This window comes from Porcisia hertigi, chromosome 27 (assembly GCF_017918235.1).
Source record: "Porcisia hertigi strain C119 chromosome 27, whole genome shotgun sequence".
NCBI classification, from domain to species: Eukaryota; Euglenozoa; class Kinetoplastea; order Trypanosomatida; family Trypanosomatidae; genus Porcisia; species Porcisia hertigi.
Genome location: NC_090586.1, coordinates 879437 through 897274, shown reverse-complemented (window position 1 = coordinate 897274; position 17838 = coordinate 879437). Strand labels below are relative to the sequence as shown.

General features: G+C 56.4%; 3 protein-coding genes across 3 annotated transcripts; all 3 read left to right on the top strand.

Moving 5' to 3' along the window:
* Positions 1-3090: 3090 nt before the first annotated feature.
* JKF63_03393 (uncharacterized protein) lies at positions 3091-5916 on the top strand (the record flags this gene model as incomplete). The annotated part of the gene is made up of 1 exon (XM_067899396.1): positions 3091-5916. The coding sequence occupies one exon, from the start codon at positions 3091-3093 to the stop codon at positions 5914-5916; it is 2826 nt and encodes a 941-aa protein (XP_067756186.1).
* Positions 5917-8991: 3075 nt separating this feature from the next.
* JKF63_03392 (uncharacterized protein) lies at positions 8992-14439 on the top strand (the record flags this gene model as incomplete). The annotated part of the gene is made up of 1 exon (XM_067899395.1): positions 8992-14439. One exon carries the CDS (start codon positions 8992-8994, stop codon positions 14437-14439), a length of 5448 nt encoding a protein of 1815 aa, XP_067756185.1.
* Positions 14440-16017: 1578 nt separating this feature from the next.
* On the top strand, positions 16018-17028 carry JKF63_03391 (uncharacterized protein; the record flags this gene model as incomplete). The annotated part of the gene is made up of 1 exon (XM_067899394.1): positions 16018-17028. The coding sequence occupies one exon, from the start codon at positions 16018-16020 to the stop codon at positions 17026-17028; it is 1011 nt and encodes a 336-aa protein (XP_067756184.1).
* Positions 17029-17838: the final 810 nt, after the last annotated feature.

Sequence of the window (17838 nt, the reverse complement as noted above, 5' to 3'; positions counted from 1 at the left end):
GCGGTGGCGCTTGCATACACGCTCGCACCACCACATTCCCCACCTCATCGTTTATGTTGCGCTTCTTTCTCCCTATTCTCTTTCCTTCGGCCCCCGTCTTTTGTTTACACCGAAGTGTTCGCTCTCGCTGTCTTCACCGTCGTTTTTTGTTCTCCCTCCCCCCCCCCCCCCATACACACACATGTATTTATATATATATGTGGGTGCGTGTGTGTACCCATTATCTCTGGGTCTGCTCCAAGAGGCAACCGCGCAAGCTTGTATCGCGAGAGCGGTGTGAGGCACAGCGAGGGGCTGATGGGAAAAAAAAAAACGAGGCGCTGCTCACAGGCACAGAAGGGGGATCTCCCTTCCACACACACGTGTCTGTCCCGTCTGTCTGTCTTGTGTGTGTGTGTGCTTTCATTTGATGTTCCATTTTTCTCTCATCGACTTCATTCACTCATTACCCCTCTACTCTATTTGCACCACTCGTCTTGCTATGTTTTATGCGTGATAACCGATCACTCCGCTTGCACCACTGCCCCACACCGAACATGGGTTATGCCTTTACGGAACATTTTCGAAGGTGTGAGAGGCTCGCGCACTCGCATAGGCACACACACACTCACACACACACACACACCAAACCGCACATTTGAAAATTACACTCCGCAGTGACGATCACGAAGGCGGGACTGTGACAACGCGTTTTTTTTTTTGTTTTTTTTTTGGTCACGCCACATTGCCGCCTCCCTATTCCCGCAAAGAAAAGGAACAATACTTCGCTCAATTATTTTGTTTTCTCTGTTTGATACCCCCATGCGCCCGCATTCGCACTTCAGTTTGGATCTCGCTCGTTTGCTTTCTTTCTTGCGGTCTATGTCCGTTCCCTCTTTCTTGTACACTCCCTTCTCACCCACACGGCAAGGGTTTTTCTAACCCTCTTACTTCCTCACGCGACTCCCTCCTGCATGCGATCTCCTTTGGCCACTTCCCAGCACGTTGTATCGTGGCGCAGGAGCTTCTGAGGTGTACGGCTTTTTTTCGTTGGTGACTCAGGGGTCGGACATTGTACCCTACCCCCCCCCCCCCCTCAAACTCTTTTTTCCGTTTTTTTTTTGCGTTTTTCTCTTCTTACCACCGTCTTTCTGGACGCGCCGACACACTGAGACCCCCTGCCACCTTTCCAACTCACACTGACGCACAGGAGACCGACCGTATATGCATGCATGCATCAGTACACCGAGTCTCTTTCTCGAAGTTTTTTTTTTTTACCGCTCACTCTATCCATGTTCTGCCTCTCGTAGTCTTGGTTTCGCTTCTTCCCCCTCCCCCCCCCTCCCTCCTCGAGTGCACTGTGGCTGATAGACAGCGTCCGTGAATAGCTGGGCTTCCTCACCCCTACAACTACTGCCCTCCTTCCCCCTTTTTTCGCTCCACATCTTAGGCACCCTCTTACTTTGTCCCCATCGCTGCTCTTCGCCTTTTTTTTCCATTTGCTTATTGCTGCTGCCGGCTCTTCACCATCATCCCCGCTTCTCTCTCAAGCGGACTCCCGCAGAGAAGTCCACACACGAACTGAAAAAAAAAAGGGGGAAGTTGTATACGCAAGGTCGCTGTACACAGTGTACTGCTTTACCAACCCGAATCGCCGTCGCTTCCCCCCTCCCGTCGTCTCCCCTCCCCATCCTACTCTTTTCTTTTTTCCTCCTTTCCCCGCACTCTCCCCCTCTTCACCGCGTTTTGTTGAGTGGTGTGTTTGATGTGGGAAATACATGAAAAAAGAATTCCTGTTCTCTTTGCTGTTTCTGTTCTCTCTGCTCCCCTCCTTCCCCCCCTCTGTCTGTCTGTCTGCGTGAGTGTTCGTGTGCATTTTGAGACGCTGTGTCTCTCTGTGTGTGTGTGTGTGTGTGACGTGCGTAGCCTATCGTCTCTGTGCGTCGCTGTTGCGGGCCTGTTCTGCGTGAGAAGACTTTTGAATATTGTTGTGCGTGGTGTGCTCACGCATAATTTTTTTTTTTTTCCCCCCCCGCCCCCCCCCCCCCTTACCTTCTCCCCGTTCGTGTATATACAGCGCTGTGAGTTTTTTTTTTCCAGATAGCTAAACGTGCTTGTGCATTGGAGAAGGAGACATACATATCTCATACGTGTGCAAGTACGATCACCCATTTTTGGTTTCTTGGTCGGTGCTTGAACTGTTGCTCTTCACCACATCCCTCTTCGCACCCGACCACCGCTCCTTTTCTCTCTGTGCACTTCCTCCCATTTTTCTAAAAAGGTTTTATGGTTTGCTTCTCTGCCCCTTCTTTCCTCCAAAGAAACACACACCGTCTCCACCGATTCTTTCTCTTTTTTCTTCCTCCTCTTTCCTCCATCGCAATCGAAAGCCTTCACGATCGCCACCGCTAATGTAGCTGGCTTGTACCGCGCTTTTTCAATTGTCCATGTAGTTCTGGCTGTGTGGCTTTTCTCTTTTTTTTTGTTTTTTTTTAAAGCTTTCTGTTTGTCTGGGGTTTCGGGTGTTGTGTCCTCCCTCTTTCCTTTTCTTGTACCCCCTTTCTTCGTTTCTGTTCTGCTTGTCGCACCTTCTTGTTTCTCTTTTTCTCTCCTTTTTTTTGTTCATGGTGGCTGCTGGTGCGCCTCCCGTTCGTACACTCCTCTTCCTCTCTTCACCATCCTCATCATAATTACGCGTGCGTGTGTGTATGTGTGTCTGGGGTGGGGGAGCACGTGTCTCCTCACACCATCACCACCGGTCCTATCCGCTGAGGTACTGAGGCCCGGCAGCTCTTGTGTTTCTCCTGTGCGGTGACGTCAGTGCTGTGATCCCCCCTTCCGAAGTGACTCTCGCTGTGACATCGAAAGGACGTGGAGGCCGATATCGTTACGGCTGTGCCGCCTTCAGTGGCGCCATCACTGCGTGTTACCTCATTAAGCCCCAAGAAGACACGGGAGGGACCTCCTGTAGTGTAGTGCAAAGGCTGAGATCCCCTCCCCCCCTTCCCCCCCACGGCGTGCGTCTTGCCAGTAACTGCAAGCAACGCCCAAGTTTTTTTTCGTTACCTCTGTGGATGTTGACTCGTATTCCTGCCGAATAGCGAGGTGGAGATGCCAGGCAGCTGTACTTCAAGGAGGGTCGCAGAATCTGAAGCAGGCGGCTTGAGCGCGACCCTCACTTTTATCAACACCACCGACCGTGGTGGGCCAGTCTGCAATTGCAGTGGTGGCCTGCTTTCCCTCTTCCATAGCTCTCGTGAGCTGGACTTGACATCATTCGACGTGAGTTGCGAGGACGAGCGGGGCGCCAAGGGAGACCGGTCCGATGCCTTCGACATTGCCCTACACGCTAAGTTGCCCACATCGATCTACGGCACCACCCTCGACACCGCCACCGATTACTCGGGGAGCAGCAAAACTGGCAGTGGTTCTTACTCCCTTCGTGAAGATGTACCACAGCGGGAGGATAGGCATTCATTAGGCGCAGATGCAGCTGCGACCCCCGCAGCGGGAATGACACCGCCTTCTTCCGCTGCTTTTTTGTCTACCCTGTTGTCATCCGATCAGCCTATAGGTAGGGAACCTCGCTCCGCACTGATGCAATATGAAAGTAGCTCGACACGACCGTGTTCTCGTAAGTGCCCAGCCCACGTTGATCCCACGTGCACCGATCTCCATTCGCGCGATGGACCCATGACCCGCATCACCGCGACAAGAGCGTTGTCTACTGGTTCTCTTCCCTCCTCTTATGTGCTGGGCTTCGAGTGCCACAGCATCACTTCCAGCAGTGACAGGAGCGGTGTCCGCTCCATTTCCCTGTCGCCGCGTCAATGCTGCAGCGACAGCCGGTGCAGTCCACGTGAGTACTGGACTATGACACCATCGCTTCGCGGCGTCAACGAGATTTTGATGCAGAGTGCATCCGCGTCTAACAAGGCCTCGTTGTTTCACCAGGCACTTGCTCTTCTTCAGGTCTGGGGCTCCCCACTAAGCCTTGAGCTGCATGGCAACAGCGCAGGCGGCACGTACATGGTGCGACTTGCAAGGCCGCCGTTGTCATCAGTTGCTGCCACTGTCGTGACGACCAGTGATGACAGTCTCGGCCCGGTGGTGGCCGTGTTTAAGCCGCGTGACGAGGAGATCGGTCAAGAGAGTAACCCGCATGCGAATCGCAAAAGCAGCTGTGCTGAGGTGTTTTCTCCTGGCAGTGGCAGTCGACGTGAGGTGCTCGCGTACCGGCTGGATCACGGGCATAACGCCGGGGTACCCCCAACTGTGGAGGTCGAGTCGACCTACTGGACCAGGGCAAGCGTCGCCACCGCCAAAGGCGTGGGTGAGTGTGGTGTTCCTGATTGGAACTCGGCGGCATGCACGGTGTGCTCCATGCCTGGAGGTATGGGCGCGCCCGATAACGGCGGCTTTCATGGTCAATACACGAATGTGACAGTGGGGCGAGGTCGCGGTGCTGTCGATGACGAGAGCACCGCCACACGAGCAGCAGCAGCAGCAGCAGCATCTACACATTCGCAGATTGGAAGCTTGCAGCTCTTTGTATCGGGCTGTCAAGAGGCCGCGGACATTCTTCCTGGTCACTTCGATGTCGACGAGGTCCATGCGCTTGCCATCTTCGACATTCGGACCCTAAACGGCGACCGACATGGGGGAAACGTGCTCGTGTGCAACGCTCACCGCCGATCCAGCGGGCCCATGCACAGTATGGAGCACCACCCGGTGCGCGCCAGCCTCGCTACGACAACGGAAAAAAGTGGTGCGGCTACGTCATCTTCTGGGTCTCCCACTGACGCTCGGTTCTCGCCAGAGATGCTTACACCTGCCACCAAGGTCAAGGACAGCGCTCCGCACTTGATCCCGATAGACCACAGCTATATCTGCCCATCCGGCTACTCCGATCCCGACTACGAGTGGTTGTCTTGGCCACAGTCCAAACTGCCTTTCTCGCCGCGCAACCTGGACTACATCGCCGCCCTGGATGCAGAGTCAGATGCGGAGTTGGTGCGATCAGCGCTCCTCGCACCCAGTGGTGCTGACATCGACGACATATCGACGCTGCGACAAAGCACAGGTTGCTGTGATTGGGAGGCGGCGAGGGGGATGCCAGAAGTTGCGCTAGCGTCGCTGATGTCCGATGACGTTCAGTTTTCTCGTGCAGTCATGCAGGGCTCTGCGGCTGCATGCTCTCCTGCGGTGGAGGGCGAGGCGAGTGCAGAGCTCACGACACACCACCCCCCGCCGCGCGGTGGCGGCCAGTGCGCCACCGCCACAAGTTCGATCGAGTTCAGGATGCCATCCCCTGTGCAGACGATGCTTGCCCAAAGAGCGGTGGAGGCAACCACCACCACCACCACCACCGCTGCATCGACACCCCAGTCTGTGATGAAGGCCACACAGAAGAAGAGCATCATTACCTCCAGCGCTGAGGCCTCCTCGGTGCTTTTACCGACGCAGACCTGGGGTACGGTGACCTCAGAGCTGCCGATAAAGGTCAAGCGAGGCGAAATCCTAAAAACCGAGGAGCTTCACCAGGGTTTTTCTTCTATCCGTACGGACGCGATGGCGTCTGCGTGGTTGTCATCGTCATCGCCGTGCTCTTCTACTTCCACTTCCACTTCTCAAGCGTTGCGTACCAGAACACGTCAACATGTCTCGGCCCCGGTTACATACGATAGGGACGCAGCCAACATGGCGGCAGAGATGATGCGATGCACGACGCGCCTCTTGCAAATCGCCGCCCTTGAGTTTCATATGACGGCCTACGAGATTGGAAGTCTTTGTCGGCGCCCACGCCTTGCACAGGCGTCACTGATGGAGGAGGTCCTCGAGGAGGCGCGAGATTATGTTACCTGGGAGCTTGTCTGGTCCAAGTTCGATGACGTTGTGCGGCAGCGGCTCGCTCGCCACGGTGGGCCTGGCCAGTGACAGGTGTGGATCTTTTCAAGTCACGCCTGCGCATTAAGGCGTGTGCCTCACTGGCCACCACAATTATCAGTCCCTGCCACCCACTGGCTGCCATCTCAATCAACTCCCCTCCCTCCCTCTTGCGGCTTTACCTCATCCCTTTCTTCGATCGTTCATCTCGCTGTGTTTGTGTGTGTGTTTATGTATTTAGGGGAAGGGGAAGGGGGGCAGAGGTCTTTCCCTAAACACATGAACACACAGCCACCTACCCACCTACCCACCCACACACACAGCGAGATATATGCGCATCCGTATGTGTGTGTCTGCTGTGTGCTCTTCGGCACCATGACGAGCATGCCAGTCAAAAAAAAAATCCGCCTCTCAATCCTCTAATTTTTTTTTACTTTTTTGTCTCTTTTTTTTTCCTGACCACACAAGACGCATCGTGCTTTTCACCGCTGCGAGGCTGACGTATGTGTGCCTCAGCTCCGTATCCGTCCTGCTCTCTTCCCCCCGCCCGCCCGCCCGCCGTCCCCCCGCCCGTCACATCTTTCCCCTTGTCTTTTTTTTTTTGCTTCTCACGGTTGAGGGCGATTTGCGTATTTTGGATTCGGGTGATGTCTTCCTCTTGGTTTTTTTCTTCCACTCTTTTTTTTTCGCTACTGTGTAGCATCTTTGTCGCGGATGCCATCGCCTATCTCACCGTGTGTCTGTATGTGTGTATGCCTCTCATAAGTTTCCAGTCGCTGCTCCGAGAACCCAACGGGCTGTGGTGGTGGTGGTGGTGGTGGGAGCACGCTTGCTAAAGCGAGAGAGAAGTGAAGCAAAGGCAAGGAACAACAACAACAAAAAAGCCTCACACGTGACTTTGATATGCCGAGTGGGGTAAAATGTGGAGCTCAATGTGAGTTGTGAAACTTTGCTGGGGAGATGGGATCGTGTGGCAAAAGTGTGTGCGTGTGTGTTTGTGTGTGAGTGTGCGGGTGGGTGGGGAGAGGGCGGTGCCAGGCGTGCGGGGCTCAGGCAGTGTGCATCGTGATATGGTAACTACGAACACTTTCTCTACCCCTACCTGCACATCTATGTTTATCTGTTCTTCACTTTAGTTCGAATAAACTAAGGGACACCAGCTAACATCAGTGAAGTGGGAGGAGAGCACATCCAAGAAACGTTCAACGTGAGCGAACCTGCTCCTGCCATTTTTGATCCGTCTTCACAACTCGCGCTGCGATTGCTCGAGTTGCCTTTGCTCTCTCTCTCTCTCTCCATTTCGAACAGTTTGCATGTCTCCACGCATACGTCAAAGGGATGTGGTGGTGGTGGTGGTGGTGGGGCTCATAAACTGAAGAGGTATACTGTAGTTTTCTCTGGTCTCTCTCTTTGTCTGTGTCTCTCTCTTCCCCCCCCCCATCTTCGTCTTCCCCTCTCCTCAGCGCTACCACGTGCAGTCCTGCATGCGGATTCCTCAATCAGCCCGATCATGTCTCTCGCTCGGGGTCAAGAGTGCACATCCACTAACACACAGTCACAATCACGCCCTCACACAAGACGGCATCTCCAACAATGGCCATTGATCACCACACATCGTGTTCACCTTGTTGGCATGCCGCACGTAGACCGGACCAGTGTCAGTGGAGTTGGTGATGCAGGGAGTGCGCGAGCCCAACTCCCAGACCACGGCCTTCTCATTTCCAAACAACATTTAAACACTCTCATTTGCTTTTTCTAGGGAGAAGCATTGTGCATCCTTCTATCCGGTATGGCATCCCGGGAGGATTCGCTGCTTTGGTTCCCCATCGGGAGGCCGCTCGATCGGTTGGGTTGTGTCACCCCCCCTCCCCTCCACGCAACTATCGTACGACTCCAACAAGAATAAAGTATCTCTCACCTCGACAGACGTACATGTCTCCACACCAACAAGTAACAATCGTTTTTTTTTTTTGGGGGGGGTGGGTGGTGGTGCGAGGAGGGTCCCGCAAAGAGGCACTTCAATCGATAATCACATGCACACATGCCTGTCCCCTCCCTTCCCCTCTCCCCCCAACACACACACACACACACACACACACCGGGTTTAAGGGTGTCGTTACTTTGCGAGCGAGTAGGTGAGGCGGTCTTTGTATACAATTAGAGTGAGCGAGTAGCCACCAGTGTAGCGGCAAGAAGAAGGGCGCCTAATTTTATCTGCTAACATACACCTGACAATTACCCCATGCTGGACGGCGGGTTGCCGTTTCTTGTTTCGTGACATGAGCGGGGACGTCCCCGCTCAAGTCTCTTCGTTACACATCGTCTACGGGAGAAAGTTGGACACTCTGCTCACCTTTTTATTGCATCTCTCAGCCAGGTGGGGGTTGAGTAAAACGGATGAGAGGAGGGGGATTGCGGCTTTAGTATTCGTGTGAGTACACCAAATACAAAAGGAAACGTTGTGGATAAGGCACATACAACACCACGTCGAGTAGTCAAGCCCAGCTTGAACAGCACACCTACATCTACACACACACACACACACGAACGGACGAACGGACGGACGGACGGACGGACGCATCGCCTAAATAAGACAGCCTTGCTCACACGCTTATACGACAGGTGACAGGATCAATGCTCCCATTTCCACGGCTTTTCTCTACGTTCTCTTTCACCTTCCTCTTACATGCACACACCCACCCACGCGCTGACGCACAGTGAGGGGTGACTTTATCTACATGTGCGTGGATGTATCATTGGGCTCCCTCCTTTCCTCCTCCTCCTCCCCCTCCCCCCCAAGCAGTTTGCTGTGCGCGTACGACTGTACTAGGTGGTGTATCTTCACATCGGCATCCGCCAATAATCACCACCACCCTGGCAAAAGATTAGTGAATTCGTCCGAGTCTCGCACAGTGTTTTCTTTCGTTCTGCGTGCGCGCAGATATCACCCCCCTCCCCCTTCCTCCTCCTCCCCCCCCCTCCACCACCACCATCACCCGCTTTGCGGTGCCCCGTTCGCTACTTGGATTTCTCGTCGCTTCAATGTCAAGCATGAAGGCGCCACATCAACCACGACGCTTTCCCACCAAAGCGTGCGAGGCTCCCTCTGATTTGGCACCTGAAGGAATGTCCACCGCAGTCCCTGATTCCACCACCCACGCCGCTCTTTCCCCTGCCTATCGTGCCGTGTCACCCCGTGGCAGCAAGTCTTCTATTGTGTCTCAAAGCGTCTCTGCGTCACTGTGCCCGCGGCCCGCCTATACTCGCCTCGCTGACGTAGGCATGAATGCCGGAGGAAACACGTCGCTGGCCTCTGGTGCTGCGGCCCTTGCTACGAATGTCATTCGTGGGCTGAGAGGGTCGATTGGCCGAGACACTGTTCGCTCTACTCCTTACTTTCCTCCAGCGGTGCAACCAAGCGCAGTCGCACCCAGCGGCACGACGCGATTGCTGCTACCACGCACTGGCGGACCCTTGCCTCTGCCTGGTACGGGCATGGCGGCACCAAGCACGACGGTGGTGCCATCCTCTTCGTCTTCTGCTGTATGTACAACGGTTGCGTCCGTGCCCATGGCGGAGGACGCTTCACTGCGCAAGCCACGTGCGGTGAGCTTCAGCGACACTGTGTCTTTGCGGAACACTGTGAGTACGAATACCGAGGCCCACACCGCCTTTGAGGAGGAGCTCGTGCGGGAGTTGAACGAACTGCGCCGTGCACCGGCGGCATACGCGACCATTGTTGAGCAAGAGGCCACCGTCGGAGCGCCCTACGTCCGGGAAAGCGATCTTTACTTCTCTGACGAGAACGCAGCCGAAAACGCGGCGGTCGAGCTGCGTCGCCATCTGGAGGAGCGGTTCTCCCCGGCTCAAAGCGAGGCGGCATCCGTCGTTGGTTCTTCGTCCACATTTCGCTCTTCGACAGGGGCCGTGTCGCCCAAGAAGGGGACGCAGGGCTCGCAAGAAAAACGCAGGCTCAAAGGCGCCAGCGGCCTCTCCTGCTCGCCAGCGGCGTCCCCAGGTGCCAGTGCAGGCAGCTCCGCGCGACGGCGTATCAGCCGGCCGTTGTTGTCAGAGCGGCACAGCGTGTACACCGCTGGTTCCCACGGCAAAGGTGCGTCGCTGCCGCGCCGAGAGACGGCTCTCTCTGAGCTTCCCGGCCCCGGGGAAACGGTGGCGGGTGCGCCTCCACTGAAAAAGAGCCCGGCCACGCTGCACAGCTGTGGACTGCGTGAGCTGACTCTGTCTCAACTTCGCCATCAGTTTCGCTGTCAGCAGCGCTACCGTGCTGCGCTGGAGGTGGCCCTGCGAGACATGCGGGCCGCTCAACAGCATGCCGAAGCGGCACAGCAGGCCGCGTGGGCTGCCGAGGATGAGAAGGCGATGAGGAAGGGTCGTCGCTTCCTGTCAGCGAATTCCCCCCACCCAAGCGTGACCACCCTCCCTTCGATAGCGCAAAACAACAACACGGGCGAACCGAATGCGCTGGGGACAGGACAGCACACCACCAAGAAGCTCAGCTTTCCTGGCGGCGCTTACTCGACGCACACGAGTAGTGGCGCCCCAGACGACGCCGTTTCGCTGCGCCGCTCCGAGGAAATGATGCAGCTTCGTAAAATGCACGAGTCGCGCATCCAGCACATGGAGCAGGAGCTCTGCGACGTCCGCAACGCCTGTCAACGCAGTCTTGCAGCAGCCAACCTCGTGCTTGACGCGGTGCGTGCGCTGCAAGACGCACAACCAGCCCCGCTTATACAGCGCCATCGCGGCCTCTCATTGGCCGCTCGAGATACCGCCGAAGCTTACTACAGCGACGAGGAGAGGGTGGTGGCGCTGCAGGAACTTTACTCGGTCTCGCGTGCCACGCTAGTGGGATTGGCAGAGCAGTCGGGTGGATCCACGGTGACCCCGGCGACTCTAGAGCGACTCGCGCTCCGGCTGGAGGAGCGCCAAGGAGAAGAGGTGTCCGCAAAGGTCACGAGCCCGACTGCTTCGCTTTCGGTGCGCGGTCGCACCAAAGCCGATGAGAGCAATGCGCGCGAGCGAACCGGGGCGAACGCGGTGCCATCATGGGTGCTGCCACTGTTGTCGGAGGAGGCTTCACTCCTTGCCAACGTTGCACAGAGTGCATGCGCGACATACGGTTACATCTCTGGTGAAGTGCGGGGGCTTCATTTGCAGGTCAAGGAGGGAAGTCCACGCTCTCTGATGCTGCAAATGATTATCGGCTCTCTGACCACTGTTCTGAATCTTTCGAACCGCAGCCTGCCATCGAAAAATGGCCAGTCAGCGCAGAGGGTGGCCAAGAACACAGCGGCGCATAACACCAACGCGACGGAGCGCTACGCAGGAGTACGCATAGAGGGCCGTGTTTACGCGGCTGTTGGCGCACCCGCGGCGGCGCCCACCGGCACCAGCGGCGATGCGTCGTGCACAGACCAGTCGCAGTTGCAGGCGGCAGCCGCGCCCCCGAGGGGAAGCGAGCAGGACATCGTTGATCAAGTACCGGCAGTGTGGTTAAGCGAAGAAGAGGGGGTGCTCAGTGCGGCTGAGCACAAACCCAGCAACGCCAGGGCTGGCGCTGCCACGGACACATCCCACGCGCAGCGTGTTGCAGCGGTGGCGGCCCAGCGCCTGTGGCCTTTGCTGTGGACCGGCGCCTATACAATTGGGTGCGGCTGGCAGGAGGTGCGTGGCCGGCGTCGTGTGCCAACCTTTGCGGAGGCGTGTGAGGGGCACAGGGCGAGGTCGAGTGTCGTCGCCGCTGGCGACGGCACGCCGTCCCTGTCCCCTCGACAGACACCCGGTGTCATCTGCACGACGCTGTTGTTTGCCTCCGGCTTCGAGGAGTACGAGGTGGTGCGTGGGTGTAGCAACATGAGTCCAGCAGCGGCGCGGCGTGTTGTGCAGAGCACACTGTCTACGGAACGCGACACCAGTACGCTCAACTCCAGCCTTAGCAGCAGTATCGCGAACGCAGTGGAGGCGCGCCGCGCCGCAGTGGATGTCCATTCGACCCTTGGTGTGACGCTGCTCACGCCAACCATGCATCCTATTCAGATACACGCCTGCGATCCATCGTGCCGCGCTCTCTGCGTGGCTGTGCGTGTGCCATACACTTCACCGGGTCACCCCATCGCGCTCAGCTCCAAGCACGCCGGAGAGGATGGGCGAATGTGTGGAGGTAGTCACCACAACCCCTGGATTCGAGTGGTGGCTCAGGTGACTCGCCAGTGCGAGCTGACACCGCCATATCCAACCGCGTGCGCGGATGAGGTGCTGGCACAGCGAAGCCCTGTGGATCCATCTGTGTGGCTCGTGCTGGTTGACACGCTCTCTGCTCTCCAGCGCCACGCCGACGCCGCTGTGGTTCCATTTACTGGAAGCAGCGGTGCTGTGCTAAATCCAAACGAGATGCGCGCAGCGACGAGCTCTGCCACCGGCACCGCCGTACCACTCGCGCTGCACATCTACGCGAAGGACATGAATGACCCGTTGGGTGAGTTCGAGCACGTCGCCTTCATTCGCTTACAGCAGTACCCCCAGTCGCGTGACGCGACTGCCTTTGGTGTCGTCACCTGCGCGTCGGCAGCGCCTGCCACGTCCGGGCCCTCCGTGCTGATGGCGCCTGAGTGGCGCTACCTTCTGAAGGGTCTCGCCTGCGAAGCTACCTTGCCTCCTTCGACCAAGACGGCTACGGGTGAGGCCGCCCCCTCGCAGACGGCGGTGCAGGCATCAGTGTTTTCGAGGGCAGTCAGCACTACGCCCACTTCCGCATCAGTGGGGTGGCCCACGCTCTATGAACCGCTGCTAGGCAGGGATGGCGTGTTGCTTTGTCCTCTCTCTGCGGACCTCCGCGAGTCGGAGCGGTGCGGCGACGTGCCGGAGGCCCCGGAAGACGTTCGCAAATCCGTGAGTGGTGGCAACGGCAGTGAGTCGGTTGCCACTCAGGGTCGCGTTATACGTGTGGCAGTGCAACTGCCTGTCAACTGCAATGAGCGGTGGTGGCGCCGGCGCCTGTCCATGCTTCGCTCTCTGAAGACAAAACTAACTGGTGAGATACTTGCAGAGGGTGACGGGCAAGAAGTCGCCGAGGTGGCGCAGTTGCCGAAAGCTGAAGATGTACATCCAGACCAATCGTCGAAGCCTCTGGAGGAGGAGTGCAATGCGCCCATCACCGACGGCGACCCACCGTCTGATGATGCGGGTGCAGCAGCGAAGGCCGCTTCTCTCGGGGCCTGCGACACGCCTTGTGAAACTGCTGCGACAGCGGCTGCTTCGCCATCGATTCCAATTCCACAGCAGTTATGCATGACCCCGGCAGAGACGGAGGTCGCGGCAGACAACTCCCTTCTCGCCGCTGGAGTCCCCTCAAGGAAGGCCACCAGTGAAGAAGCGAGTAAGAATAAAACAAAGGGCGACAGCAAGGTCTCACCGAAGAAGTCTGCCGCCCCGGCTCCAGCTGGGGGCAGTAAAGCGAAGGCGCAGGTCAGCTCCCCGACCACCACCGACTCGTCTGCCAACGCGTCGAAGAGGAAAGTACAGATTTTGGCCAAGGATGATGCTGGCTCGATGTCGTCGTCGACAGCCGCTGCTGCGGCCGTGACAGGTGCTACCGGGTCCGTATCGGCACCTACACTCCAACGGGGTCGCACGCTGAGCGCGAATACGGTGCCGAAACTCCCGGAGAGCAACGCGCTCCGCGAGTACGAGGCCATGAGGCAGCGCGCTGCTGCTGCATCTCCCGTGATGTCTCGCGGTGGGAGTGTGCAGGCGTGTCTGCAGCCGTTTTTAATTTCTCTCATCGACCTTCGAGAGTTCTCCACGCGGTTGCAGGCTGATTTGCAGGTCTGGGAGGCTCACATAGCGCGGATGCGACCCATCCTCGTGGGCGAGCGCGACCGCTTAGCCACGGAGATCACCAAAAAAAAGGGAAGGGAACTTTTGCGGCTGCAGCACGACCATGATGACGTGAAAAACGAACTGTGTATGATCGAAAGCGGGGTGGCGTCGTTACAGCAGGCGGCCACAGCGGCTGCCAACGCGCTACGCACACGGGAGCGCACGCAGGTGCTGCGTCGCGCTCGCCTTGCTCGCATTGCCGCCGAGTTGAGTGCCCTCGAATCTGCGTTGCCGTCGCTCCTGATAAAAGACGTTGATAGCAAAATGGAGGGCACACCATCTGAGCGAGAGGTAGCGCAGTCAGCAGCGCCGCGCGTGGCGCTCCGGTTCCTGAACATGGCAGCAGGGGGGCCTGTCGGCAGCGGACGTAACGCGGCCCTATTTTCCGGTTCTTCTCCGCAGAAGGATGTGCACACACAGAAAGGGGGGGGTCCGCTGGACTGCTCAGTGCTCGATGGCGCTGTCACGCCTTCGCATACGATGGCGGGAGAGGTACCGCTTCATCCAAAGGCGTCACTGGTGCATGGGGCCATACCCCTCACGTCGCCATTGTCACCGCCCGAAGGCACTAGCGCCGCTGAGGTGTACACGGCGTTCTGCCTCATACCGCCGACGTTTACTGGTCGTGCCGCCCTTTACATTGATGATGAGATTGCCGTGACATGGCTAGTGTGAGGCTTCTCTCCCATTTGCCATGTAGTCTGTGTTGTCCCGAGCGAGCAGGGGCTCCCAGCGCGAAGCTGTGTTTTCATTGCACAGTTCGTGAGAAGGCAAACGAGCGAGTGGGCGAGAATGTAGGTGTGTGTGTGTGTGTCCGTGTGTATACGTTCACATGTTCAACAGAACGTCACGCACTCGTGGCCTCGTCGCTACTGTCTCTTGTCGTTATCTCTCTACTTTTTTTTTGGATTCTTGCATGCTTTTATTGACACTATATATATATATATATGGGTGCAGCTCTTCTCTCCCCATACAAAGGAAGGCAGTAACAGCAGTGGCTGCAACAAGAACCACCACCACCAGCACCACCATGTACACTATTCCCTCTCCTCTCCCGATGTCCCCATGAAGATCTCTTTTTTTTCTCGTTCTATCGGGGGTCTTCAATTTGAATTCGTTGAGTGTCGCATGCATCACGCTCCGCCCGCCTCCCCCTCTTTCCCCTCCGTGCATGGTGTCCAGTGTTGGGGGAAAAAGAGGAGCCGATGAACAGAGGTGGATCGCGTGTACTTGGCGCTGCTTCGCATGTACATATATGCATATATATGCATACATTCTTATACACGGACATGTATGCATTCAATGTTTAAAAAAAAATTATCACAACGAGTCCTTCGCTCCCCCCCCCCCCCAAATGAAAGACGGCAACCTCACACAACTCAACGATGAGGAGGAATCCTTGTTGCACTTCAGAAACTTGGCGACTTTTGGTCATCGTTGTTCATCGTTGATGCTGTCACCCTTCCCCCGCCCCTTTTTGCTTCACTCTTTGTATGCCCATGCACGTCGCTTGTGAGCAAGTGTCGCGGAGAATAACGATCACAACCCGTGCTGAAGCTGTGCCGATGGGGTGTCCACGTGTGTGTATGTGAGGGAGGAGGGGTGGGGGTGGGGGCATCTGCGGAGCGCTGTAACGGTGTGGTTGTGTGAGCTTAAAATAAGTTCATATTTCTCAATCGCGAAGAGAGCGTTGCATTTTCTATTCTACACACCACGCGCACGTCCACCGCACCCCACCCCTGTGATCCCTCGTCTTGACTCATAACTTGCGTATACCACTACTGCTTGCCCCCTCCCCCCCTTCACCCCATACACCAACTCTCTCTCTACCCCCTTCGTTTTCTCTCCACATTGATTTTCTCCTTTCGCTCCCCCTCTCCGCCCCTGGCCATCGATCCATCGTCGTCCCCCGCTACACAGCATTGGCTGCTTTTTTCGCCTGCCCCTCCTCCCAAACGTCTTTCGAGCTTTTTTTCCCCCCACTTTCCATACGGCATCTTGCTTGTATTCTTTCATCACGGACAAGCCTCCACCCTCCCCCAACACTCGCTTGACACTTCATAGTGGTGTAGCTGTCTATGTCTGCGCTCTTTAAAAAAAATCTGCTTTGGATATTCACAACCCCCTCTCCTTCCCGCGTCTTCCCTTCCTCCCTCTCCTCCACACACACACACACACACACACACACACGTGCACGCGCACAAGCGCACAAATACACACGAAGGTGCTCACGTTCACAGCAGAGGAGACATCATGTCCACCGACATCCTTCAAGTGAAACTGTCGCAGGACAGTCTTTTCTTCCCTCTGCCCTTCACGAATGCGACAATCGATAATATCGTACAGGTGAAGAACATGTTGCCAGTCGTGCAGGGGGACCCAAGAGCGAACGTCATCTCGTACAAGATCCTCAGCGCGGTGCACCACCGGTACTCTGTTCGTCCCCCTGTTGGTTTTATTGGTGCTGGTGAGTATACTACGATCGTCTTTTCTTTCAACCCCGAACATGTTAGGATGGCCAAAAACCCCGCGGAGCGCGAGTTGCCGACGGAGGCGACGAAGGATGTGATTCACATCGACTTTGCGGTCATCGACACACAGGCGGCACCTTCGGCACTGGCGCACTGGGTGCCTGGCAAAAAGGAGACGGATGTGTCGCGGGAGATGATGGCTGATGCTTCCCAGTTCTGGAAGCGGCACGGACAGGTGAAAAAAAACTCGCCGACAGCGATGTGTTACAAACTACGGTGTGTCTTTGCCACGCGCAACAACGCGCCTGACAGCCTGGTGATGTGCATGAAGGAGGAGCCTGGCAAATCCAAAGCGACGGCGGACGGTGTTGTATCGTTGCCGAAGACACGTCCCCCTGTGACATCCTCGACGGAGTTGCAAAACACGATTCCTCCGCGGGTCCTGCCACCCCGCCACTCTGACCGCTCAGGTACTCCGTCGGTCAAGTCGTCCCCCAGCAACGATGTTAGCCACGTTCCACGTGCAACGGATAGACCGTCTATCCTTGCGTCGAGGTTGGGTGCGGTCGCACCGTCCTCTGCGCTACCCGAGTTTCCACAATATTCGGCGAAAGTACCGAGGCCGACGAGCTTTCCTAGCACTCGTTGTCCCGCTGTTACACCGAAGGACATTGTGCTGCAGGTTATGAACCACACTCTCTCCTACAAGGTAGTATGCGTGCTGTTGGTGCTCACGGTTATGTGTGGCTTATGGGACAGCTCCAACCTCTTGACTTGGTTGATTATACGATGATCGGTGTTACACCCATACACATACACACACACACACACACACACACACGTCCTCAACAACAACAACAAAGCGCCGATCAAGGCTCTATCGTCACTGATGCGTTTCTGTGTTACTACACGTACGCATAGCTCACTTGTGTGCACGTGACACACTAGCGCTGCTAGTGCTACTTAGTATACTTGTTTCCCTCGTCGCTGCTGCGTACGTGCTCGCTTCTCCACTCTTTTTTTTTCCTTGTCCGCTTGTTCGATTTCACATTTTAATCTTTTTCTGAGGGTCTATCTTCTGGATATATATATATATATATAAATATATAAATATTTGTTTCTGTGCCCACTACTTGCATTCGTGCCTGCTCTTACCCTCACCCCTCTCCCCCTCTCTCTACACCCCTCCCGCCGATTACTGTTTGATTACACTCTCGTCTTTCCTTTCCTGGCCCCTTCGCGCTGGGTGTTACTTTTCCTCTCTTTCCCCAGGGGGGGGGGACACACCACAGAAAAAAGAAAACACACAGAGACAGCCGGTGACCGTTCTTCATGTAGGCTAGACAACCCCTGCGCCGTCGTACCCACCCACCTCCCCCCCTTTTTTTTCTGCCTCTTTTCCCCCACCACACGCAGAGAGAGAGGCGCACCTTACGCTTACCGCCAAGTTCATCGGATGGGCTTATCCAAGCGAAGAGTGTTGTGGAGGGGGGCAGGAGAGCCATCACAGAGCTGCAGATGCTCTTCCCTCTGAACAGTTACGACACCGGTGCTCGCTTTGTTGGTGCTGCTGATTAGTGATGGGCGCGTCCGCATTGATTTT